This window comes from Schistocerca gregaria, chromosome 1 (assembly GCF_023897955.1).
Source record: "Schistocerca gregaria isolate iqSchGreg1 chromosome 1, iqSchGreg1.2, whole genome shotgun sequence".
Lineage (NCBI taxonomy): Eukaryota > Metazoa > Arthropoda > Insecta > Orthoptera > Acrididae > Schistocerca > Schistocerca gregaria.
Genome location: NC_064920.1, coordinates 290,783,591 through 290,809,454, shown reverse-complemented (window position 1 = coordinate 290,809,454; position 25,864 = coordinate 290,783,591). Strand labels below are relative to the sequence as shown.

The following is a 25,864-nucleotide window of genomic DNA, read 5'->3' as shown; positions in this document are numbered from 1 at the left end:
TTTTTACCTACCGTCCACTTCTGTATCTCTGTTATTAGTAAACCGCCCACCAGCTTCACAGTAATGGTGATTTATAAAGTAGGAACGTAACTTTACGTAACAAAATTTATGAGCAAAGTTGTAGTAAGGTACAGCATATAATAATAATTACTTACCAGATACTGTACGTCAACATTTTATGAAAACCAAACGAAAATATCTTTAACCCCCAACTGCCTACCGTCCAGAGTGTAAGAAGGACTAGGTTGACACCGACGGACTTAGACGCTTTCAAGGAGGGAATCAGCGTCATATTCAGAAGAAATATAAACGCTGTGACTGTTACATTGCCGCCTCCTCTTCCTTCTCTATCTCTCTATCTCTCTCTCTCTCTCTCTCTCTCTCTCTCTCTCTCTCTCTCTCTCTCTCTCTTCTTTAACTGGGATGATAAACATACGTCGCAATGTCACAATTTTTTAATCATAAATCAGATCTATGGACAGATTAGAGAAGATATGTTTAAATAATTCACACTTTAATGAGTGGGCTCAACAACTGCTTTATGTGGTGTAAATTGCTACAGAACATGATGCAAAGTTTTTGACGTCGAATGCAATTTGTTGCTCGTAAAATGTACTTGGGGCGTGAGTGGTTTTCTTCCTATATAGGCAGCAGAAGTGTTACGGTATGTTCAGGAAATATATGAAGAAAGGATTTACCGTTTAAGCCTCCGGCGTGCGAGTGTATTACGTATATTCCAGCGAATGACCTAACTGTTTCGAGCAAACTAAGTTAGCTTTGAGAGAGCGTTATACGCCATCATGAGGTGTTCGAGGAAGAGATTTGTGTGTATGACACCGCATGTTCGCTGCTTGTTTTTCGCTGTTGACAGTGCCTAATGGTATATCAAATTTAAGAGTTCGATAATGGAATAATCTTGTTGTCACGTTTGAGCGCACACTGACCTATAAGCATCATTGTAATGCCACAAGGGAAAAAGTCTCAACTAGAAACAACATCATCAGGAAACTAACCAGCGGATCCTGGGGTGCAAACCCAAAAGTCCTGAGAACTTCAGCCCTTGCGCTCAGTGTGTCAGGCGCGGAATACGCCGCTCTAGTATGGTCTGCATCAACACACGCGAGAAAAGTTGATGTCGCGGTGAATGAAATGGCACTGATTGTTACCGGATGCCTGAGGCCAACCATAGTGCACAAGATGTACTTAATCATGAGTATCGCACCGCCCAACATACGACGTGACATCGCTGCCGAAGCCGAAAAAAAAAAAAATAATAATAATAATAATAATAAAAAAAAACAAGCAAGAAAAGGACATTCGTCATCTTTTATATGGACACCAGCCTGTTGACCGACGGCTTTGTTCGAGGAAGAGTTTCCTGTCACGTACCCGAGCCCTGGAATGATCGGCTGCAGAGAATCGTTTGAAAAGGTGGAAAATCGACCTGAGAAACCCCCATAAAAATGTAAAAGGAGAAGTGGCGCCTGGTGGAGACCTACCATACACAGTCTGGAGAACCCTAAATTGTATGAGGGTAGAAGTGCCAAAGTGCAAGACAAACCTGAAGCAATGGGGTTTCTAAAAGAGAATGAGAACACACTCTGTCTGTGTGGTTCTGTACAGGACCCTTAACACCTGCTTATCTGTCCATACTTAGACCAGCCCTGCACAATGAATGACTTATGGGAGGCAAATGACAAGGCCCTATTGGCTGCTGATTTTTGGAAGTCTGAAGTCTAGTTCCGGACACGGAAAGTACGTAAGTATGGAATAATGTAGTCCCGAAGCATGTTGTAAATAAACCAAAGACTTTCGACAACTGGAGCTGAACAGTCTCAGTACTGAAACTATAACTCATCAGTCTCACGAGATATCTTATGGCGGTACTACGTTACCTGAATCACGTCCGCGCGGGGATGTGGGAATATCAAAGTGAGCAGGAAAAATTAAGGGAGAGTACTGCACTCCATTCGTCATTGGGAATTCTGAAACGCCCTCACATGCGCGTCCCCTCATAGACTGCTATTCGAGCTATAAATATACCAGCTTGCGTCAGCGTACGGCGGAGCGCTGAGTGTACGCTGGACGTGTTCGCCGAATGAGGTCAGCGGCCAGCACACGCTCGCAGCTAATTCGCTAACACGTGGCGGAAGCCAGGCCGCTGGAGAATAATCTTTATAGTTCCCCACCAAACAGACAGAATATACGCTCAGACGCTGTGGCACGTTAATTAACGCTCCTCGTGGCGCTATGCCGACTGTTATGCGCCATGTTTTTGGAAGTCATTCTGTAGCTGTTTTGGCCGGCCGAGGTGGCCGAGCGGTTCTAGGCGCTACAGTCTGGAACCGCGGGACCGCTACGCTCGCAGGTTCGAATCCTGCCTCGGGCATGGGTGTGTGTCATGTCCTTAGGTTAGTTAGGTTTAATTAGTTCTAAGATATAGGGGACTGATAACCTCAGAAGTTAAGTTCCAATAGTGCTCAGAGCCATTTGAGCCATTTGAACCATTTGTAGCTGTTTTGAAAGCGAAATAGAAATTTTAAGATAAACTATTGCCGAATTTCTCTGAGTAATCATGCCTAACGTTTGAGCAATGTATAAATGCATGCACAGTAGCAATAAAACTGTGAATACATCTTATTTCTATTGAGTACTGTTTAAAAATATTGTCTATTAGTGATGTTCAACATTTGTATTATACACCGGCACAGAATGAAATTACGTGTTTAACTATGCTCGAATATGTAAATGTATTGTTTTACCCCAAGTTGCGTAATTTCCTTACGTAGTATCATGTACCATGTTCCTTTGTCATGACTTCCTAAAACACGGAGGAGTATTGTTAAATTTACTTCGTTCTGGTCACAGTGTTGCCTCTTTATGGTATTCTATCTCCTTGATACCCACACACTAAGTCAGAGCTCTACATTTTGTAGTGTCTAAGTATAGATACACCTGCTACAAACTGAAAACTTTCACAACGGAAGGTGGTAAAAGCTACATCGATGTTTATCATACTGAGCAAGTTAACAGTAGCGAACAGGCTCTCTAGATGCACAGCCCAAAACAAAGTTACTAAAACCAAAGAGCTAATCTTTGCTAACACCTTCCACTTGAAGAAATAATCCAAAGAGCCAAACTTTGGATAATACCTTTCACTTGAAGAAATACAACAACCATTCACTTCTGTGAAGCTTTATTTATGTCAAACTGTTTCGGTCTTACACCAATCTTCAGTTCGAGTAATTCATTTGCATCTTTATCAGTATAACGTTTTTATCGACCGCATTTTCAATACTGAAGCTAGTTTTTGTTTTGTAATTTGTGACTGCTTTCGCCGCTTGTGTGTGCATAACAGAATCACTTTCAGATTCACTGATACATTAATACGCAGGGCATAAGCGGTCCTGAACAAAACTCACAAGTACCGAAGACTTTGCAGAATGTCTTTGTACACATTAAAACAGTTGCAGTAGCATGCGGTTTTTTGGGAAACCTCATTACAGAATACTACGAATTACATATAAATGCTACTGCAACGTAGTGAGCAACAACCACGTCGAAGCGAGTCGGTTACTTATCGTACCTGTCCAAAAGCAGATGACAAATGTCCGAGTATCTGAGTTGCGCTCATATTGCCACTCAACAGGAAAACAAAGTCACTGGTGGTAATTAAATAAACACTTTATTATGAAGTTTCTAGATGTTGCTTAATACTAACGATGTTGTCTTTATAAAGCCTACTAGCCCCTTCCGTGCGGCCTCGCTCGCATATGCATTCGACACGTATATCGCCCATATCTCCTCCTCCTCTTCCTCCCTTTGCTCACTTCTTTCCCCAACCGTCTCTCTGTCTACCTCAACCTCCCATCTCTATCTGCCCTCCTCCTCCCGACTCTCTCTCTCTCTCTCTCTCTCTCTCTCTCTCTCTCTCTCTCTCATTTACTAAAACCAAAGAGCTAATCTTTGCTAACACCTTCCACTTGAAGAAATAATCCAAAGAGCCAAACTTTGGATAATACCTTTCACTTGAAGAAATACAACAACCATTCACTTCTGTGAAGCTTTATTTATGTCAAACTGTGCACCCCTCCGCCCCCTCTGCCGTACCATATCTTCCTCCCTATTCCCTCTACCTAAATCCTCCGACCCTTCCCCCCGATCATATCTTTCTCCCCCTCCCTCTCTCCCTCCACCACTTCCCCTAAACCTGCACACTCTCTCTGCCGATTCATCCTCTCCATTTCTCTGTCTATGCCATCATGAACCCCCCCCCCCCGCCCTCCTAAATCTCTAGCCATCCATCTCCTACTCTACTATGCATCTTCACATTTTTGTACATAATTAATGCAGATTAGACATTGCTCACCGGCAGTGCGTACTTTTTTTAGTGTGGAAGAACATTTAAATCAATATACTGCATTCGACAGTAAGATCTACATCGAATAATGTCTGTATATGTTTGTTGCTGAGTGGAGCTATCAGTCCAGCTCAGTTTCCTGAGTACGCCAGCATAATGTGTTGCTTGTCACTTGCATGTGGACAGGTGCGACGTGTTGATACTTCCCTTTGGCTTGGCTCTTACTCATTGTGCTGCAGTAGCCTCTGACTTCATTTTGTTCTATAATAAGGCCCATCATATAACCATTTGTTACTGAAATAGTTTCCATTTCTTCCGCAAGGTGTTAGGCGTGAGGTGCTTAAAAAAATAAAACTCACGCCTGAAACCTTCTGTATTTTACATACGAATGTAGTCAAAGTTTTAAAAAAATACAGTTTCGCAACAATGTACGTATACGAAATGAACGTAGAAGATGAAAGGGTTGGTAGAATGGATCATAACAAGGATATTTCACGTGGCAATCCATGTCCGTATCCCTTAGCGTACGGCACCAGGCGTCGCCGAACAGCCTCGCGCGCCACCAGTAGGGTAGGGACACAACACGCCATCCGAGCCGCCATGGTAGCAGGTGTGCAGGGCAACAATGTCGATGTATTTGTGACATCGAGGTAAAAATAGAGGTCGGGTTAAAATTTTACGACCTTTATTTGCTGACGTTGTAGTCGACATAGTTGCGGATATTCCATGCGGGTCAACACCACGGGTTTTCCGTCTCTGCTTTTGGCTGTGCAAATCCCTGTGTGATAGGTGTTGCATAGAGAGCAGCACCTGTGCACACTGCGGAGTCCGGCTCGCCTTGTGTCAAACGGGGACACTCTTGTGTTAGTGACTGTGTGAAGCGCACAGAAAATGGAACGCTATTCTTGAGAGGAAAGGGCAGGCATGTACTGTGCTTACGGGGCGACAGATGGAAATGGTCACTCTGCCGAACATTTGTATATTCGGCGGTTTTCGAATCGTCGAATGCCAGATCCACGCACATTTGCTGACATCCACAGGTCTCTACGAGACACATGTCCACCTGAGATATGTTTTCCACTGGGACGTCCTCGTAATGGCACATGCGCATTTAAGTCCTACTTCGAAACACAGTGTATTCATTTTGTGTTACAGGCGCGAAGGCCTGACGGACGAGGTCGCACACAGTCCGTACACCAGGAGGCGTTAACACACACTCAACAATATCGCGGGTTGTTGCACGGAAAATGAGTGTAACACGCCACAATTTGGCGTGTGTTGCTTGAAGATGATTTGCACCCCTACCGTTTTCAGGAACGCTGGACTCGCATTCGGGAGGACGACGGTTCAATCCCGTCTCCGGCCATCCTGATTTAGGTTTTCCGTGATTTCCCTACATCGCTTCAGGCAAATGCCGGGATGGTTCCTTTGAAAGGGCACGGCCGATTTCCTTCCCCATCCTTCCCTCACCCGAGCTTGCGCTCCGTCTCTAATGACCTCGTTGTCGACGGGACGTTAAACACTAATCTCCGCCTCCTCCTTCGTTTTCAGGAGGTTCACGGCCTCAACCCAGACGACTTTTCACGCCGAATTGAATTTTGCCAGCGGTTTTTGTAAAACGTGCACCATCCAACCGGACTTTCGGAGCCGTGTACTTTTTACGAATGAGGCATCCTTTTACACGAGAGGTTATGTTCAACAGCTACAATCAACACACATGGACACGGGAAAAATCCTTTGTTCTTGGTCAACAAGACCGCTTCGCGCTCAACATTTGGGACAGCTTGGTAGGTGATAATCTGGCCAGTCCATACGTGTTTTCGTCATAACACCCCTTGTATCTCCCCAACTGTAATAGATACAAACATGCCGTTTGGACAGTGAATTGCAGGGACAAGGGCTACTTGAATACATCATATTTCATGTTTGTGCTATTTTTTTATTACAGAGATATGAGGACATCTTTGGTTTTTTTAAATGGAACGCTATGTTAAATTTTAGCGTAACATGATGGGCTTAAAAAGACGGTTTCAAATATGTGTATATCATAATATTTAGGCGAATAGTTTTTGAGACACAGATATGTTCCCTTATCGTATTCGTCCTTCGAAGCGGCGTTGTTCAGTGCGTCCTATCCTGCTGTGTAGAGTACAAGGTAAACGTCGCGAGTCCGTCCTTACACAAACACGCCCATTTATCCAACAATAGTAATACATTGCGATATTTTGCGCAAACATTAACTGATGATGTTGCGCAAATATTATTCAGTTATTTGACAACTATGATACCAAAATAGTAGACAACATACAGTATTAAAATACTACACGACGTTAATAGATTTTAAGTAGCAGAAATACAAATGTAAATGAGGAGGCCATTACTGGTCACAATTATTTCGTATGTATTTGAAAATATTTACTATTGATCACAATACGAAGCAAATACACACAAAGATGCAAAATACATACTGAAGCATGTGCTCAAAATGCTTCCCCTCTGCTGCAATGCACATTTGTATTCCCCGTTCGAATGATTTGTGAACGGCTGCGAGGGTGTCACGTGAGATATCAGCTCACGATTCGACGATACGTTGCTTCATATCGTCTGGCGTAGTAGTTGTTTGAATATACACTTTATATTAGATTGCCCCCCACAGAAAAAAATGAAGAGGGGTCAGATCAGGAGACCGGGCTGGCCACTTCACTTCATCACGTCGCTCTATCCAACAATCTGGGAACTTTTCACTTAACAGCTCTGTAGCCACACGGGAAGAGTGAGCAGGACAACCGTCATGTTACAACCATATGCACTGTTGCGTAGTTAGTGGTATATCTTCCAGCAAATGGGCAGAACGTTTTGCAGGAACTGTGCTTAGTTATTGCCATTTAGTGTAACCGGCATGACGCATGACACCAGAATGACATTTCCGACGATGCTGCACCACACGTTAACACTCCACTACTGCTGATGCTGTACCTGCCGAAGCCAATGAGGGTTCTCTACTGAGCAGTAATGCATGTTAAGCAAATTCACATTACAGTGGTTAGTGAAAGTCGCTTCATCAGCAAAAAGCACCCGTAGAAAAAACGTTGGATCATCTAGTAGGCGCTGCAGAGCAAACCGGCAAAATTCCTGACGCCGTTCGAAATCCACACCGGAGAGTGCTTGATGTAATGAGAGGTGAAACGGGTGAAATCTATGCCGGTGCAATATGCGCACAACACTTCTCTGACTGTGAATGCAGGCTTTCCCGGTGTATACTGCTGATGAAATCTTCTCGGGCTTCCGTCCAGGTAACTGGCGAAGAGGATGAGAACGACACCTATCGAAACGTCGCGGATTTTCAATGCAGCTACCCGGATGGAAGCCCGAGAAGATTTCATCACTTCTCTGACTTATACCACATTCCGAGGCGCTACGTCGCGACGAAACAGTAGGGTCGTTATGCACCAACGCTAGAACGCTCTCTCACTGTACTTCACCAGTTGCAGTTTTCTGCCTTGTCCTCTGTATACCGTTCCATGATCCCGATTCAAGTACTTTCTTGCAAATACGTACAAGAAGCTGGCGCGTAGGACGCTCACGATAAGGATACAGCTCTCCATATGGCTTTATTGCTCTAACAGCTTTTCTTCTGCTTTCAACATACACTAAAAGCATATCTAACTTTTCTTCGTTGGAGTACATGTCTGCTCCAAGAAACTGTGACGGAAATGCGATGTCCTCAGCAGCACATTTATACCTTCTTTCCAGTCGGCCGGAGTGGCCGTGCGGTTCTAGGCGCTGCAGTCTGGAACCGAGAGACCGTCACGGTCGCAGGTTCGAATCCTGCCACGGGCATGGATGTGTGTGATGTCCTTAGGTTAGTTAGGTTTAATTAGTTCTAGGCGACTGATGACCTCAGAAGTTAAGTCGCATAGTGCTCAGAGCCATTTGAACCAGCCTTCTTTCCAGCCACCGCGTGCGCTACCTTGCGGCGTTATCTAGAAGCAGGAAAACAACGCCTTCCCTGTTAAGTTACTCAGTGGTCAACAGGAAAGGTCGCATTGGACAACGCCACTTCGAAGTACGAATACGACACAGGAACGCATCTATATCTCGAAAACTATTCGCCTAAATATTATGATATACACATATTTGAAACCGTCTTTTTAAGCCCATCATGTTTCGCTAAAATTTAACATAGCGTTCCATTTAAAAAAACCAAAGATGGCTTCATATCTCTGTAATAAAAAAAATAGCACAAACATGAAATGTGATGTATTCATGCAGCCTCTGTCCCTGCAATTCACAGTCCAAACAGCATCTTTGTATCTATTACGGTTCGGGAGACACAAAGGGTGTTATGACTTAGTTGCCTCATACTGTACATAAAGAGGGCGTGCGTGACAATTCTTCAAGCTTTTTAAGTGAAACGAACATTATCGACAATCAACATACTACATCTTTATTCTTCATGTCTACATATTTACAGTGCACTGCCGCTAGAGGGCTCTGAACTGTAACATCTAACGTGGAGGTATGTAACGGAACTATGTTTGCGTGAGAGGAACAACGTCCTATAATCGAGTTTCGAAATCGAAGAGTTCTTCCACACATGGAGCACGCTCTCCTTCAGCATTACAGCCCCAGAACACACACGAGCGCTGCGACATATGCAGCAGTCAGACGCCTTGGGTTTACTGTCATCGATCATTATCGATTGATTGTCATCCGTTTGCAAAACATAAAGAACACCTTCGAGGACTTCATTTTGATAGTGATGAATCAAAGCAAGAAGAAGTAAGGTTGTGGATCCGTGAACGAAGTAAGAAATTCTACAGCGACTGTATCTACAATTTGGAAAAATGTGTTTGTCGCTATGGTGACTTCTTTGAAGAAGAAATATACCGACATGAAGAAAATTATATATATATATATATATATATATATATATATATATATATATATATATATATATATATATGCCTTTACAAGTACGACACAATATGTGGTTCATGCACGATGGAGTTCCTGCACATTTCAGTCGAAGTGTTCGTACGCTTCTCAACACGATTCGGTGACCGATGGATTGGTAGAGGCGGACCAATTCCATGGCCTCCACGCTCTCCTGACCTCAACCCTCTTGACTTTCATTTATGGGGGCATTTGAAAGCTCTTGTCTACGCAACCCCGGTACCAAATGCAGAGACTCTTCGTGCTCGTTTTGTGTACGGCTGTGATACAATACGCCATTCTCCAGGGCTGCATCAGCGCATCAGGGATTCCATGCGACGGAGGGTGGATGCATGTTTTGAAGTCACGCTGGAACGTTCTGTTGCTGTGTGCTTCCACTCCATGATTAATATGATTTGAAGAGAAGTAATAAAATGAGCTCTAACGTGGAAAGTAAGTGTTTCCGGACACATGTCCACATAACGTATTTTCTTTCTTTGTGTGTGAGGAATGGTTCAAATGGCTCTGAGCACTATGGGACTTAACATCTATGGTAATCAGTTCCATAGAACTTAGAACTACTTAAACCTAGCTAACCTAAGGACATCACACAACACCCAGCCATCACGAGACAGAGAAAATCCCTGACCCCGCCGGGAATCGAACCCGGGAACCCGGGCTTGGGAAGCGAGAACGCTACCGCACGACCACGAGATGCGGGCTTTGAGGAGTGCTTCCTGAAAGTTTGGCCGTACCTTTTTGTACCACCTTTCATATATGAGGAATCAAAACGAAACCACGCAGCGAGTTTTATAGTTTCATGGGCTCTGCCGCTTTGTTATAACTCTTGTAACGAGCTACTGTACAGAGTGGGCCCCAAGTCACGGTCGGAACGTACAACTTAAGATATCGTTTAGTGGTTACGTCAGTCTTGAAATGTATTCTAGGTTGAAGGCAACTTTCCTTGCCCGTAGTACGGCTGTCTTCTGATAGAGGTCACTCAAATTACAACGCAGGAGTCACTCCGTGAAAAACGGCATGTGATCGTGTGGTTTCGCTTGCGTTTCAGCGAATGCTCCCAAGGTGACACTGACGAACTGCCTACTGGCTTCTGTTTCGGGTTCTTCGGCACAAGTTCATCTAATGATTTTACTGACGTTTCGCCAGCACGAGTGACTGGCATTGTAAAAGTTGGTAAACTTTGCCGGTGGTAAACTGGCAATGGAGTGTGAAGCTTTGACAATGCCAGTCACTCGTGCTGGCGAAACATCAGTAGAATCATTAGATGAACTTCGGCCGAAGAACCCGAGACAGAAACCAATAGGCAGTTTGTGAACAATTGGCCACGGAAGCCTTAACAATTTTGTAAGGTGACACTGTTGTAAAGATTTATTATAATGGAATATGCAAGCAGATTCACAACTAAGAAAAGTCTTCTTCGTATCGTGTGGGGGCATGAATAGGAAGGAATGGGTGATAGATATGATGCAACCAGAGAAAATTTTTTTCATCTCTTCAAGAAAGAATCCCCGACGGGGGCTAATCTACGGAAAGTGGAAAGAAAGGCCATTTGGTTCTGCTACAGATGCATCATGCAGTGGGAGACAAAAGAAATGACAACGATAGCGAAATCACTGAACGCTTAAATGCATCTTGCTTGGCTCAGCAGCAAAATTGACAAGGAAGCAGACGGCGGAGACGAAAATTTTCAGAACCTCTATGCGTTGTTTGATGAAGAAATGAGGATACTGTTCATTTAAAGCCGGCAGCATCAATGAATTAAGTGATCATGTTATGAACACTCTACGCGATTCATACTAACAGTTATTTGGAGTTTTCCAAAATTAGCAGCTCGCCGTAAGGTTACGACGACAGGCGAATGTGCTGTATCTTAGCTCGCGGTACCGAAATGTCTATATCTGGGGGACAGGAACACCTGAGGATGATCAGTCTCGAAATCCTGTGCCGTGCAAGTAAACATACATGGCACCGATTCCGACTCTGCGCTGGCAGCGACTACAGCTCTGCGCCGAGAATGATGATTAGGATATAGTGAGAGAGCTTTAAATATATGAAATATGTATGGATGTAGGAACATTCGTTTTTGTGTTATTCTATTTTTGCACTATTTTTTCGTTTAAATACAATCTCTTTTAGAGCCGTGGAATTGTTTGATGTTACTGATCTTCTTTCAATACAATAACATTAAACGTTTCCGACCGTGACTTCTAGTCCACCCTGTAGTAATGTGAGGCGGAAACTAAACATAAAAAGTTGATTACCTTTCTGGGGTGATAATTAAAACTTTGACTAGTCTTGGCCACTAGCCCTCACACAGCATAGAAATACTAAAGATGCAGCATTATGCTGCAGAACGTGCATAAAGTTACTGTAGCTGCATCTTCTATTGTGAGGTGTTGTTCGGTGCGCCTTTTCTCGCTCGCGCCTGTGTGCCAAGCGATGCACAGAAGGGCAACTTGTCCGGCCCCAGGCGCGGGGGAGTTTGCTCTGGGCGCGCGCCAGCCGTCTGGCGGGTGTAAACACGCACCGCAGAAATAAGTCTGATGCGGGCGGGCTATTACCGGAGGGGCCTCTGAACACTAAGTAGGCGAGCCAAATATTAAGGGCGCGCTGTTTGTTGTCCCAGTTACAGCTCCACGCGCGCGGGATGAACGATGGGGCCGCCGTCAACAGAGCGCGTGCGCCTCTGGACGTGGTGACAGCATGTGAGCCACACAGCAGAACAGCGGGCCCAGGGAGGGGTGGCGCACCTCGACACACTGCAGCGCAACATTGACGGAACAGGACTGGCAGGCTCAGGGACACGTGCACACACTCTCTGCGCCAAGCAGGGCTTGCTGTACAACACCACAAAGGACGTGGTGACAGCATGTGAGCCACACAGCAGAACAGCGGGCCCAGGGAGGGGTGGCGCACCTCGACACACTGCAGCGCAACATTGACGGAACAGGACTGGCAGGCTCAGGGACACGTGCACAGACTCTCTGCGCCAAGCAGGGCTTGTTGTACAACACCACAAAGGACGTGGTGACAGCATGTGAGCCACACAGCAGAACAGCGGGCCCAGGGAGGGGTGGCGCACCTCGACACACTGCAGCGCAACATTGACGGAACAGGACTGGCAGGCTCAGGGACACGTGCACACACTCTCTGCGCCAAGCAGGGCTTGCTGTACAACACCACAAAGGACGTGGTGACAGCATGTGAGCCACACAGCAGAACAGCGGGCCCAGGAAGGGGTGGCGCACCTCGACACACTGCAGCGCAACATTGACAGAACAGGACTGGCAGGCTCAGGGACACGTGCACAGACTCTCTGCGTCAAGCAGGGCTTGCTGTACAACACCACAAAGGACATGGTGACAGCATGTGAGCCACACAGCAGAACAGCGGGCCCAGGGAGGGGTGGCGCACCTCGACACACTGCAGCGCAACATTGACGGAACAGGACTGGCAGGCTCAGGGACACGTGCACACACTCTCTGCGCCAAGCAGGGCTTGCTGTACAACACCACAAAGGACGTGGTGACAGCATGTGAGCCACACAGCAGAACAGCGGGCCCAGGGAGGGGTGGCGCACCTCGACACACTGCAGCGCAACATTGACGGAACAGGACTGGCAGGCTCAGGGACACGTGCACACACTCTCTGCGCCAAGCAGGGCTTGCTGTACAACACCACAAAGGACGTGGTGACAGCATGTGAGCCACACAGCAGAACAGCGGGCCCAGGGAGGGGTGGCGCACCTCGACACACTGCAGCGCAACATTGACGGAACAGGACTGGCAGGCTCAGGGACACGTGCACACACTCTCTGCGCCAAGCAGGGCTTGTTGTACAACACCACAAAGGACGTGGTGACAGCATGTGAGCCACACAGCAGAACAGCGGGCCCAGGGAGGGGTGGCGCACCTCGACACACTGCAGCGCAACATTGACGGAACAGGACTGGCAGGCTCAGGGACACGTGCACACACTCTCTGCGCCAAGCAGGGCTTGCTGTACAACACCACAAAGGACGTGGTGACAGCATGTGAGCCACACAGCAGAACAGCGGGCCCAGGGAGGGGTGGCGCACCTCGACACACTGCAGCGCAACATTGACGGAACAGGACTGGCAGGCTCAGGGACACGTGCACACACTCTCTGCGCCAAGCAGGGCTTGCTGTACAACACCACAAAGGACGTGGTGACAGCATGTGAGCCACACAGCAGAACAGCGGGCCCAGGGAGGGGTGGCGCACCTCGACACACTGCAGCGCAACATTGACGGAACAGGACTGGCAGGCTCAGGGACACGTGCACACACTCTCTGCGCCAAGCAGGGCTTGCTGTACAACACCACAAAGGACGTGGTGACAGCATGTGAGCCACACAGCAGAACAGCGGGCCCAGGGAGGGGTGGCGCACCTCGACACACTGCAGCGCAACATTGACGGAACAGGACTGGCAGGCTCAGGGACACGTGCACACACTCTCTGCGCCAAGCAGGGCTTGCTGTACAACACCACAAAGGACGTGGTGACAGCATGTGAGCCACACAGCAGAACAGCGGGCCCAGGGAGGGGTGGCGCACCTCGACACACTGCAGCGCAACATTGACGGAACAGGACTGGCAGGCTCAGGGACACGTGCACACACTCTCTGCGCCAAGCAGGGCTTGCTGTACAACACCACAAAGGACGTGGTGACAGCATGTGAGCCACAGAGCAGAACAGCGGGCCCAGGGAGGGGTGGCGCACCTCGACACACTGCAGCGCAACATTGACGGAACAGGACTGGCAGGCTCAGGGACACGTGCACACACTCTCTGCGCCAAGCAGGGCTTGCTGTACAACACCACAAAGGACGTGGTGACAGCATGTGAGCCACACAGCAGAACAGCGGGCCCAGGGAGGGGTGGCGCACCTCGACACACTGCAGCGCAACATTGACGGAACAGGACTGGCAGGCTCAGGGACACGTGCACACACTCTCTGCGCCAAGCAGGGCTTGCTGTACAACACCACAAAGGACGTGGTGACAGCATGTGAGCCACACAGCAGAACAGCGGGCCCAGGGAGGGGTGGCGCACCTCGACACACTGCAGCGCAACATTGACGAAACAGGACTGGCAGGCTCAGGGACACGTGCACAGACTCTCTGCGCCAAGCAGGGCTTGCTGTACAACACCACAATTACTCTATACTACACTTCCAGTCACATTAACGTGACCAGCTGTCAAATGAAAATATCACTTTCTGGAAATACCGGCATTTCAGTCTTACTGGAGGCGTCAGTTAACGTTCAAGGCAAACAGTTTTGAAAACAGTTTATTTTCCGGCGCAGTCATACTCACTTTCTACAAGAAATTTGCCGTTTCGGCCCTCTTCACTCCAGTCACTGAGAAAAACCACACTCACTATACAGGGAGAAAAGTATTTATACCGACGAACTCTGGGAGGTTGTAGAGGACATCAAAACAAATATTTTCCCCTAATGTCATTTTTTCCTATGAGGAGTATTTAAACCGGTAGAGGAAGATTTCTCTGGCGGCAAATTAATTAAACCAACAAATACTTTTCCATTTTTTTATGACCGAGAAACAACACATTAACACAACCCAATTTCAATTACAGTAGATTTTCAAAAATTCTTCCATTGACACGTGAACAAAGGTTACACCGTCGGATCATGTTCTGACACGAGCATAAACCCCAGGAGTATCCTGAATTGCTCCTGCTGCTGCTACTATCCGGGCAACCAGATCCTCTTCTAATGCAACAGGAGTTGCGTAAACAAGGTTGTGCATCTCTCCACACACAAAAAAGTCCAGAGGGGACGTATCTGGGGATCAAGCATGCCATGGTACAGGACCACCTCGGCCAATCCACGTTTCTGGGTACCGTCGGTCCAGGAATCGACGCACACGACGACTGAAATGTGCCGGCGCCCCGTCATGTTGGAACCACATGCGTTGTCTTGTAGGGAGCGGGACGTCTTCCAGCAATTCTGGCAATGCTCTGGCGAGAAAATTGTAATAGTGCCTGCCATTTAATGGCCTAGGTAGCAGATACGGCCCAATTAAACAGTCCCCAACAACACCGACCCACACATTAACGAAGAACCGCACTTGATGAGCGCTAATAACTGTGGCATGTGGGTTATCCTCACTCCAAACATGCGAATTGTGCATGTTGAAGACTATCACGCCCGAACGTTGCTTCGTCGTTGAACAACACAGAGGATGGAAATGTAGGACGCATTTCACACTGTTCCAGGTATCACTGCGAAAATTGTGCTCTGGGTGGACAATCAACTAGTTCCAGCTTGTGGACACGCTGTAAGTGAAATGGACGCAACAACTGGTCTCGAAGGACTGTTCCTAGATTCGTCTGATTCGTCCCCATGTTACGTGCAGTTGCACGAGTGCTGATTGAAGGATCCCGCTCCACATGCTGGAAGGCAGCTTCCTCAAATTGCAGCGTTCTTACCGTGCGACGACGTTCCTGTCCAGGTAATCTGCTAAATGGCCCGTTCTCACGCAGACGTTGGTACACAGCAGCAAAGGTCGTATGATGCGGGATACGGCGATTAGGATATTGTTGTTGATAAACCCGCTGTGCAGCTCGTCCGTTGTGGTGCGCTACGTAGTGTACTCACTCCAGGTGTATCGCCCCATTAGTTAAAAAGAGACAATGCACTACTACACTGGTGGACAGCAGTTGCCTACAACCGAAGAGCGTAATACCCCCTCTAACAACTGAAGATCGTAATACGGCCTCCAATGGTTTGAATAATCCTCATAGGAAAAAATGACATTAGGGAAAAATATTTGTTTTGATATCCCGTACAACCTCCCAGAGTTTGTCGGTTTAAATACTTTTCACGCTGTATTACTGACACGTAGTAAAAAGAAAAACTTGCAGCCGTCGTTTTCAATTAATTTTAGTAAACGGTAACCAGTTTTGGTGACTCAATACGTCATCTTCAGGCCTTGGATGACGCTGAGCGGGTGAACTCCGCTCTTATACACAATCCTATAGAGGTCAACTCTACGAACTGCCTTGCGTAGAATATTTTAACAGCGATGTTGTGTCTGCAACAGGTATTCTACGGAAGCCAGTTCATATAGGTTGGCCGCTGATGGGACTGTGTATAAGAGCGGAGTTCACCCCCACAGCATCGGTTAAGGTCTGAAGATGGTATACTGTGTCACCGAAACTGGTTGCTACCCAATAAAATAACATCAAAACGCCGGCCGCGGTGGCAGAGCGGTTCTAGGCGCTACAGTCTGGAACGTGCCTCGGGCATGGATGTGTGTGATGTCCTTAGGTTAGTTAGGTTTAAGTAGTTCTAAGTTCTAGGGGACTGATGACCTTAGAAGTTAAGTCCCATAGTCCTCAGAGCCATTTGAACCAACATCAAAACGACGGCTGCACGTGTGCCATTTTCTTACGTACGTGAACAGCCCAAGTGCCACGGACTATCGATCACAAGCATGGACGTACTAAAATGTCACTGACAGTTGCGGACGTCCTACGTCTAAACAATAGACTCGGGCAATATGTAAGCCCTAAAATGTACCTCTGAACACCACAGTTCTTTGCTAGGCGTGGTCATACTAGAGCTGGTATGCTGTTGTCACCTAGCCAGTTTCAAGTAAATTACAATTCGGCTTCTCCCATTGCAATAGGTGAAAGAAATGAAAAGTGAGACAAAAATCCTCGGGTTGGCCACGGATCGAACCGAGACCTTTCTGTTGGTAGTCTGACACTTTACCGATGAACCGCTGAGTCACTAAAAACGCGTGGGTTGTGGCGTGAGAAGTAGAGTGAGTCCAAGAGCTGGACGAGGCAGACGTACTCACCGTCTGGCACAGCTTGAGCAGGCCGCTCCAGGAGCGCATGTACCCAGTGTTGATGAGGATGGCCGACGTAGTCGTCGTGGTAGTGGTCCTCGTGATGGTCACCTGGTGCGACATGGCGGCGGCGGCTGCGTCTGCAACGTGACGGAGTAACGCGCTCACTCAGGAGTTTCTGCTGCTGCTGCCTCTCGCCTACTGGTGCGCGCCAACGCCTTACTGCAACGTGCGTGATTCACGCCACAGCCTCAGCCCACTGCCTCGGCTCCGGCGGCGTCATCAGTAGGTGACGCCAGCGTCTGGCGCGCGCGGCTGCGGCGCGGCGAACAGTAAACCGCTCCCGCTATCTAATCACAACCCCCCCCCCCTCCTTTCTGTTCTCTTTTCTTACCTTAAGGTGCCAGTGCGATAAAAGGTTTATTTAGACGCAGTGTTTGCTTGGTGCGGACTTCATTTGGTTAAAAATCCTAAGTCGGACACAGCGGGAAGTGTGGTAGTTCCGCTGTTTTCTATCTACATAAATGATCTTTTGGATAGGGTGGATAGCAATGTGCACCTGTTTGCTGATGATGCTGTGGCGTACGGGAAGGTGTCGTCATTGAGTGACTGTAGGAGGATACAAGATGACTTGGACAGGATTTGTGATTGGTGTAAAGAATGACAGCTAACTCTAAATATAGATAAATGTAAATTAATGCAGATGAATAGGGAAAAGAATCCTGTAATGTTTGAATACTCCATTAGCAGCGTAGCGCTCCACACAATCACGTCGATTAAATATTTGGGCGTAACATTGCAGAGCGATATGAAGTGGGACAAGCATGTAATGGCAGTTGTGGGGAAGGCAGATAGTCGTCTTCGGTTCATTGGCAGAATTTTGGAAAGATGTGGTTCATCTGTAAAGGAGACCGCTTATAGAACGCTGGTGCGACCTATTCTTATGTACTGCTCAGCGTTTGGGATGCCTATCAGGTCAGATTCAGGGAGGACATAGAAGCAATTCAGAGGCGGGCTGCTAGATTTGTTACTGGTAGGTTTGATCATCACGCGAGTGTTACGGAAATGCTTCATAAACTCGGGTGGGAGTCTCTAGAGGAAAGGAGGCGTTCTTCTCGTGAATCGCTACTGAGGAAATTTAGAGAACCAGTATTTGAGGCTGACTAAAATACAATTTTACTGCCGCCAACTTACATTTCGCGGAAAGACCACAAAGATAAGGTAAGAGAGATTAGGGCTCGTACAGAGGCATATAGGCAGTCATTTTTCCCTCGTTCTGTTTGGGAGTGGAACAGGGAGAGAAGATGCTAATTGTGGTACGAGGTACTCTCCGCCACGCATCGTATGGTGGATTGCGGAGTATGTATGTAGACGTAGATGTAGATCTGAATTTATGTTGATCCATAGTGGATACGGGCAACGGCCTTGCCGCAGTGGATACAGCGGTTCCCGTCAGATCACCGAAGTTAAGCGCTGTCGGGCGTGGCCGGCACTTGGATGGGTGACCATCCGGGTCGCCATGTGCTGTTGCCATTTTTCGGGGTGCACTCACCCTCGTGATGTCTACTGAGGAGCTACTCGACCGAATAGTAGCGGCTCCGGTCAAAGAAAACCATCGTAACGATCGGGAGAGCGGTGTGTTGACCACACGCCCCTCCTCAGCTGAGGATGACACGGCGGTCGGATGGTCCCGATGGGCCAGTTGTGGCCTGATGACGGAGTGCTCTCTCCTAGTAGATACTGCACACCGGCATGTTTCCAGAAGTTATTTTATTTAGACCACCAGTTTGGGAATCTCATTAATGCCATCTTAAGGCCCTATGCATAACATCTATAAAAAAATCAGACACATCGATGCATGCATAACAGAAGCCATCAGTATCTGGATTCCATGAACTACTTGTGGAGTGTGTACTTCGAAGACTTGGCAGCAGTTATAATTAAGCCGGTCGCGTAATAAGGCCAGTCAATGAAGAACAAAAAAAGGTGAAATGTGGGAAATAAATCATGCAATCGCAAATTTTTGTTCAGTGGTAGGAGGGAGTGCCATGAATAAGATACTTGAAATCCTGGCCTATGGGGGAGTGGGGAAGCGTTTGAAGGTCACTTTTGTACGTTTATCTTCAATAACCCGGAAAGCACGGTCCCTAGCGAAAAAGTATCCCAGTACAAAATTTAACTACATTGAATTTCCAACAAAAGGTTCTTCTTAATGTTTTTTGTAGGGCAACAGTAACGAAAGAATATGAAAATCTCGCGCTTGGTTTATTATGAAGGCCAGATATTATATTGCCGGTTGCATAAAACGGCATCGGTAGGGGCGACTGAGTCACCCTGTGTACCTGATACTTCATGTCTCCTACAATCTTCGGAGATCTCCAGCTTGTTCGGATTTTTAAATATTCACTGCCTTTCGGCAGAAATTCTTCCTGGCATCGTCAGCTGTTGCGGGAACCTAACTACACGTTAAACTGAGATATGTTTATGCATGGAAATTTCCTCTATCAACAAATTCTGTGCGAGATCTCAACACTCAGACCAACTTCAATCGCGCCTATAAATGACGGTGCGTCCTTGCTCTTGGTGTAAGCGTGTAACACGTCTGTCGCGTCGATAATCACCTTAAAACAACTGACCCCGTCTTCAGTGACCAGTAACCGGAAGCCACAAAACTGAGTCACCAATTTTGTGTCATTAGAATCCAATTAACGACCGAAAGTAACACTGCTTGGCGTTTTCGGACTGAATGAGGAGCGAGAGGCGGGTATGTAAGGAGTACTCCAATCAAAACTAGATAGATGAAGAATTATAATAAACAGTTTTTTTTTATTTCGCAAGTGATCGCCGCTACTGTTAATACACTTACCTCACTGTGAGAAGACGGTCAACGCCTCCAGGGAAAAATGTCTTCTGTTACCTGCGGAACGGTGGCTGTACTCATATGTGCACCTCTTCGTCCGAAGCAAATCGACGGCCACGAATCTCTTTCTTCATGGCTCCAAAAACATGGAAATCGCATGGGGAGAGATCGGGACTGTACGGAGGAAAACATGAAGATGTCACTCACCGAAAGATTGCTTTGAAGGAAACAGTTCCGTACAATGCAAGGCCCTGTTGTGGGTGGGATGCCTTCATCTACCACTTAACCAGACTGTTATATGGGGGACGACAATTTGACGTAAACTCTGAACCATGGTGCAAGTTGGCATTTTTCACAAATACAGATCACCGTCAGTGCGATGTGTGACACCGACTGAGGCTTTGCAATCCCTCTTAACCGCCGAGTCACACACACCAATTGTAAGTAGTCTGTTTAGGTTTTTATGTTGGTAACGTCCCCTAGCGCTCTGTATGAAAATCGCTGGCTGTGCTGTGTGCTGTCTATGGCTGGTAGGCATTGTTGAAATGGTCGCTATCGTAGTGTTGGGCTGTTGGCTGTTAACAGCGTGTAGCGTTGCACAGTTGGAGGTGAGCCGCCAGCAGTGGTGGATGTGGGGAGAGAGATGGCGGAGTTTTGAGAGCGGATGATCTGGACGTGTGTCCATCAGTGACAGTAAATTTGTAAGACTGGATGTCATGAACTGATATATATATATATATATATATATATATATATATATATATATATATAATGACTTTTGAACACTATTAAGGTAAATACATTGTTTGTTCTTTATCAAAATCTTTCATTTGCTAACTATGCCTATCAGTAGTTAGTGACTTTAGTAGTTAGAATCTTTTATTTAGCTGGCAGTATTGGCGCTGGCCGTATTGCAGTAGTTCGAGTGACGAAGATTTTTGTGAGGTAAGTGATTCATGAAAGGTATAGGTTATTGTTAGTCAGGGCCATTCTTACGCAGAGATTGTTGAAAGTCAGTTTGCGTTGCGCAAAAAATATTGTGTGTCAGTTTAGTGATGGTCAGAGAAATGTCTGAGTACGTTCAGTTTTGCTCAGCTGTTTTAAAATCAAATAACGTAAGGGGTTTACCGGCACAGTAATTCACTGATTTTTCTAAGGGGACGTTTCACAATGTATGCACAGCTTTGCCACAGACAGACAATTCTACGTTTACAAGCATCAAATCGTTGCACAATACGTTAAAGAGACATTTTTTCAAGGAAATGTGACCGTCTGATTGTAGACCGCTTAATATCTCTTATCGTGTTCGCAAAATCCCTACGCGAGATAAAATCTACACAGTGGCAAAGCCGCACACTTTTCCTCTTAATACAGGTTTACAAAAATTATCCAACAGGGTTACGTGAAAACAACGTCGCTTTCTTCCAAATATTCCAAGTTTCCTGTTCTCAGTTACAATTTCGTACGAGCTTTACGATCCTTCTGAATTCGATGGTTCTCGTCATGCTTGCTGGATAAGATCTCCAAAAACTTGAACAACACTCTATAACTGATCGCATTTGTGTCTCGTAGCGAATTTCATGTTACTAGCACCAACTGGGTCTTCTGCCATATCCGATACATCTATTACTCATACAAGCTCGGCCCTGATTGTAATTCCGTATCAAAGCTTTACCTAGAGCGATTTTAGTCTCCATTCATTTTCTCAGTTTTAGCGTGCGTAACAGTTTACAACCACAGACTGCGAAATCTTGTGCAGTTGTTTCAGGAAGATGCCGGCAGCACTAGACAGCCGTCCTTCGGGCCTGGTACGGCTGTAATTGTAGTGGTGGTGGTGGTGGTGCAGAAGATTCCAAGCGGATATTCGCTTCTCTGTAGTCAAGGTGTTCCGCTGACGTACGCGACACGACTTGTGATTAACGCGCTTGGAACGTGCAGCTGAAGAGCAAGGCATCCAGTGGCCACTTCATTCAACTTCAAACGAAAATTAAATACAGTCCATTATACCTGCAAAATCACATTTCGGCAGTGAGGAATATACACGTTACGTTACTTAGAATATATTTTGTATCTCTCCGTGTATTCATCGTTTTTGGCTGTTTAACTATATGAGACTGCAATCAACAGTTCACATCTCTACGCAATATTTCGACTACCGTCGCTCGACGGTTTTTCTATTGGAACAAAAGATCAGGCATCTTCTTTCTAAGATCTCTTATGAGGTATTGTGGGGTTCAGTTCCACGATTTTATCTCGTTAACAGTTAATGGAAACCCATAAACTTCATCGTTTCTTAGCGAAGTCTTCGGCGCGAGCGGGAAAGATAGTGTGATCTGGTCCGGAGATGCAGACAATCTTCGGCGTTTTGAGAGAACTGGGGGTCGTCAGCTCGGGCCGATTTCTTTTCTTAATTGACCAACTTATGGTCCAGCCTCGTAGGCAACCGCAGAAATTTTTCTATGAAGGTTCAAATAGCTCTCAGCACTATGGGACTTAACTGCTGAGGTCATCAGTCCCCTAGAACTTAGAACTACGTGAACCTAACTAACCTAAGGACATCACACACATCCATGCCCGAGGCAGGATTCGAACCTGCGACAGCAGCGGTCGCGCGGTTCTAGACTGAAGCGCCTAGAACCGCACGGCCACTCCGGCCGGCTTCTATGAAGACACTGACCGTCTTCCACCCTAGTGATAATCATCAGATAAGCATCGGCTCGATAAGTAGTAGATTCCCCATATCTCTTATTGGTAAACTCAGAAATGTGAAGTGTCTTATATACAAGAACATCTCTTTCATTAAAACTCTCAAGCCCAGCCGCTGATAGAGATATGCTCCTCACCACAGCAACACCCGTTACCATGTCCACCTGCATCTGTATGAAATACACCAAAAGAAAACTCACAATTTGCAACCTACAACCTTCCTTGAACGAGATCACGGACTAATTCACCTTCTTCTCCAGACGGAACAGTACACCTTCTGTAATGACATGAATGGCGACAGGACGCTGAAATCGACCCCACATTCCTTTACTCGCACCCGGTCACGTACTGAAGAAGAAAAAAAAGTTTCAGTCTGGCACAACAATGGCCCTAATTTTCCGCCCTTCGTTAGGACCCTGCAGGCAGCGGATGTTTTCTTTTAAGATGCGCTTCATTTTTGAACCTTTGTTTCTGAATTATGTGCACAAGTGAGACAACGTATGCAGCGCACCAGTCAACTCTTTCTTAATTTTTGTTCTGGTTCTGTAACTTCTGTGCGCCTTTATTGTTTACGTGTTTTGTTTTGGATGCAAAAAAAGCTACGACTTCTTTGACCTCACTGATGTAATTATAGGCGTAAGAGCATCAGCTGCTAGAAATAACTGCAGCTGCATCTATATTCCGCAGGCCTTACGGTGTGTGGTGGAGGGTATATCTGATACCATTATACTATTCTCCAATTCATGTTCCGTTCACGAATGGCGTTGGGAAGAGCAACTGTCAATAAATCTCCGTGTGAGCTCCGATTTGCTCGTCTTGGCCATTCGGGATACATCCATTAACAGGAAGTAAAGTAGTCCGACTATGCTTCAAATGTATGCTCTCGAAATCTCAAGAAAAATCCCTCCGTGATACACAACGCCTCTACATCTACATCTACGTCTACATTACTCCGCAATTCACATTTAAGTGATTGCTAAACATAAACCTTTCGTGCGGACTATGTTTTTACTGATAGTCGTTTTTCGCTATGTAAGTGGGAGTAAACAAAATATTTTCGCATTCAAAGAAGAAAGCTGCAGTGAAATTGTCTTTGTTTTAACGATTGCCACCCCCGACTCGCGTATCGTGCTCACCCCTTTTGCTCGATAATCCGAAACGATTTGGCATTCTCTATACTTTTTGGATGTCCCCGTCAATTATGGCAGGTAAAGAACCCATACCATGCAGCAGTACTCCAGAAGAGAACGGATAAGCGTTGTGTAAGCAGTATCTTTCGTATACTTGTTCCATTCTGCCAGTAAAGCGCAGTCTTTGGTTCGACTTCCCCTCAAAGTTTCTGTTTCATGGTTCCAGTTTAAATTATTCGTAATTGCAATCTCTACATATCCATTTGAATAGATAACCTATAAATTTATGATTTATCGTGTAATCGAAATTTAAAGGATTCCTTTTCATAGTCATTTGGCTGGTCTTATATAAGTTTTGTTTAGAATCAATTACCACTTTTCACGCCATATAACAGCTTTGTTTAAATCATTTTGCAATTCATTTTGATCTCCTCATGGCTTTACTAGACAGTAAATTAAAGCATCATCTGCAGACAGGCTAAGAGGGCTCTTCATATTGTTTCCCAAATCTCTTTATATATATATATATATATATATATATATATATATATATATATATATATATATATATATATATATATATAGGCCATTTGCCTATTTTTTTACAATAAATGCATCATAGCACTCTCTTCGGGCACTCCCAAAATTCCTTTACTTATCGCACCCCGACGTGGACAACGACAACTCAAAAATGCAATACCTGAGAATAGTCGGCCTAAGGGATTCTATTCAACTTACGTTGAAACAGTATCAGCTTCTACTAATTTCAGATTACTATTTTTGGCCGTAAATTCAATTACATTTTATACGAAGGTAATATGGTCATGTAGTTCTGATCTCTTCCTCAAGTATGGCATTTTTTAGTCGTATCACTGTTCTTGCCGTGTTGCGATCTGTCGATTTCGTCCCGTTAGAAAGAACTCGTTGAGTTCTGCAAAAAAAAAAAAAAAAAAAAAAAAAAAAAAAAAAAAAAAGGTCCAAATGGCTCTGGGCACTATGGGACTTAACTGCTGTGGTCATCGGCCCCCTAGAACTTAGAACTACTTAAACCTAACTAATTGGTGTGTGTATTGTCCTTAGAGTAAGTTAGTTTAAGTAGTGTGTAAATCTAGGGACCGATGACCTCAGCAGTTTGGTACCTTAGGAATTCACACACACATTGAAACAATCGTCCTCCAGAATGCGAGTCCAGTGTGCTAACCACTTCGCTCTGCCGCCAGACCTGAAGATGACATGCAACGCAGATTTAAACGGATAGTCTGTAATAAAAGAGTTGTGATCCAGAGGGTGTTATTCATACTTGGGTCGTCCTTTGAGAATAAGACGGCCAGTTTGCTTCCCTGTCCTTCACCAGTCAGGGTTCGTGTTCCGTCTATAATGGCTTCGTCGACCATAATCTAACTTTCCTTCCTTCCACAGATAGACACGTTCTTTAGCGAGGGAATAGGAAAGCTTGTTCATCGTTGTGACAAATGTCTCACTTTAATTTCTAGATGTAATGCCTGTATATAGACTCTTTACATAACGAGGAATCAAAAACTATCTCCCCAAAGGCTGTACAGATTGGTATGCCAATGAGGCAAAATAGCGGTGAGCCTTGGGGTAGTCACACATCAGGTTACAGATCCCCGTCTGGAAAAGCGCTGTGTCCTCCTGTTGCGTGAAGAAGCCAATAACTGCCTGTTGCGCATCCTCGTCTGACAGGAATCGACGACCTTTCAAGGCCTTTTTTAAGGGACCTGAGACGTGGTAGTCGCGTGGGGAGAGATCAGGACTGTAACGAAGGTACTCGAGCGTCTCTCCCACTTGAGTTTGATTAACGTCTGCGTTCCGCCTTTTGCTATTTGCGTACGTGCGTTATCACGAAGCAGCCGCATCATTTGTCACAGTTGGTGGTTTTCGACAGACATGGTGCCCCATACACATTCTTCATTCACTGATGGATGTCAAATGTTGTTTGTCCTTCGGCAGCCAAGAAAGAAATAACAGCACGTTGGTCATATTGGAAATCA

At 45.9% G+C, this 25,864-nt stretch overlaps 1 protein-coding gene and 1 pseudogene across 1 annotated transcript in view; one reads left to right on the top strand and one right to left on the bottom strand.

Annotated features, from left to right (window-relative positions):
- The window catches only part of LOC126341418 (uncharacterized), a 113,313-nt gene that overhangs the window by 40,372 nt on the left and 47,077 nt on the right, over positions 1-25,864 (bottom strand). The window contains exon 2 of the mRNA XM_050001773.1: positions 17,166-17,296. Within this exon, the coding sequence (XP_049857730.1) occupies positions 17,166-17,279 (114 nt within the window). The 5' untranslated portion in view covers positions 17,280-17,296. The remainder of the gene's footprint in view (positions 1-17,165; positions 17,297-25,864) is intronic.
- Positions 18,572-18,689, top strand: LOC126287671 (5S ribosomal RNA; annotated as a pseudogene).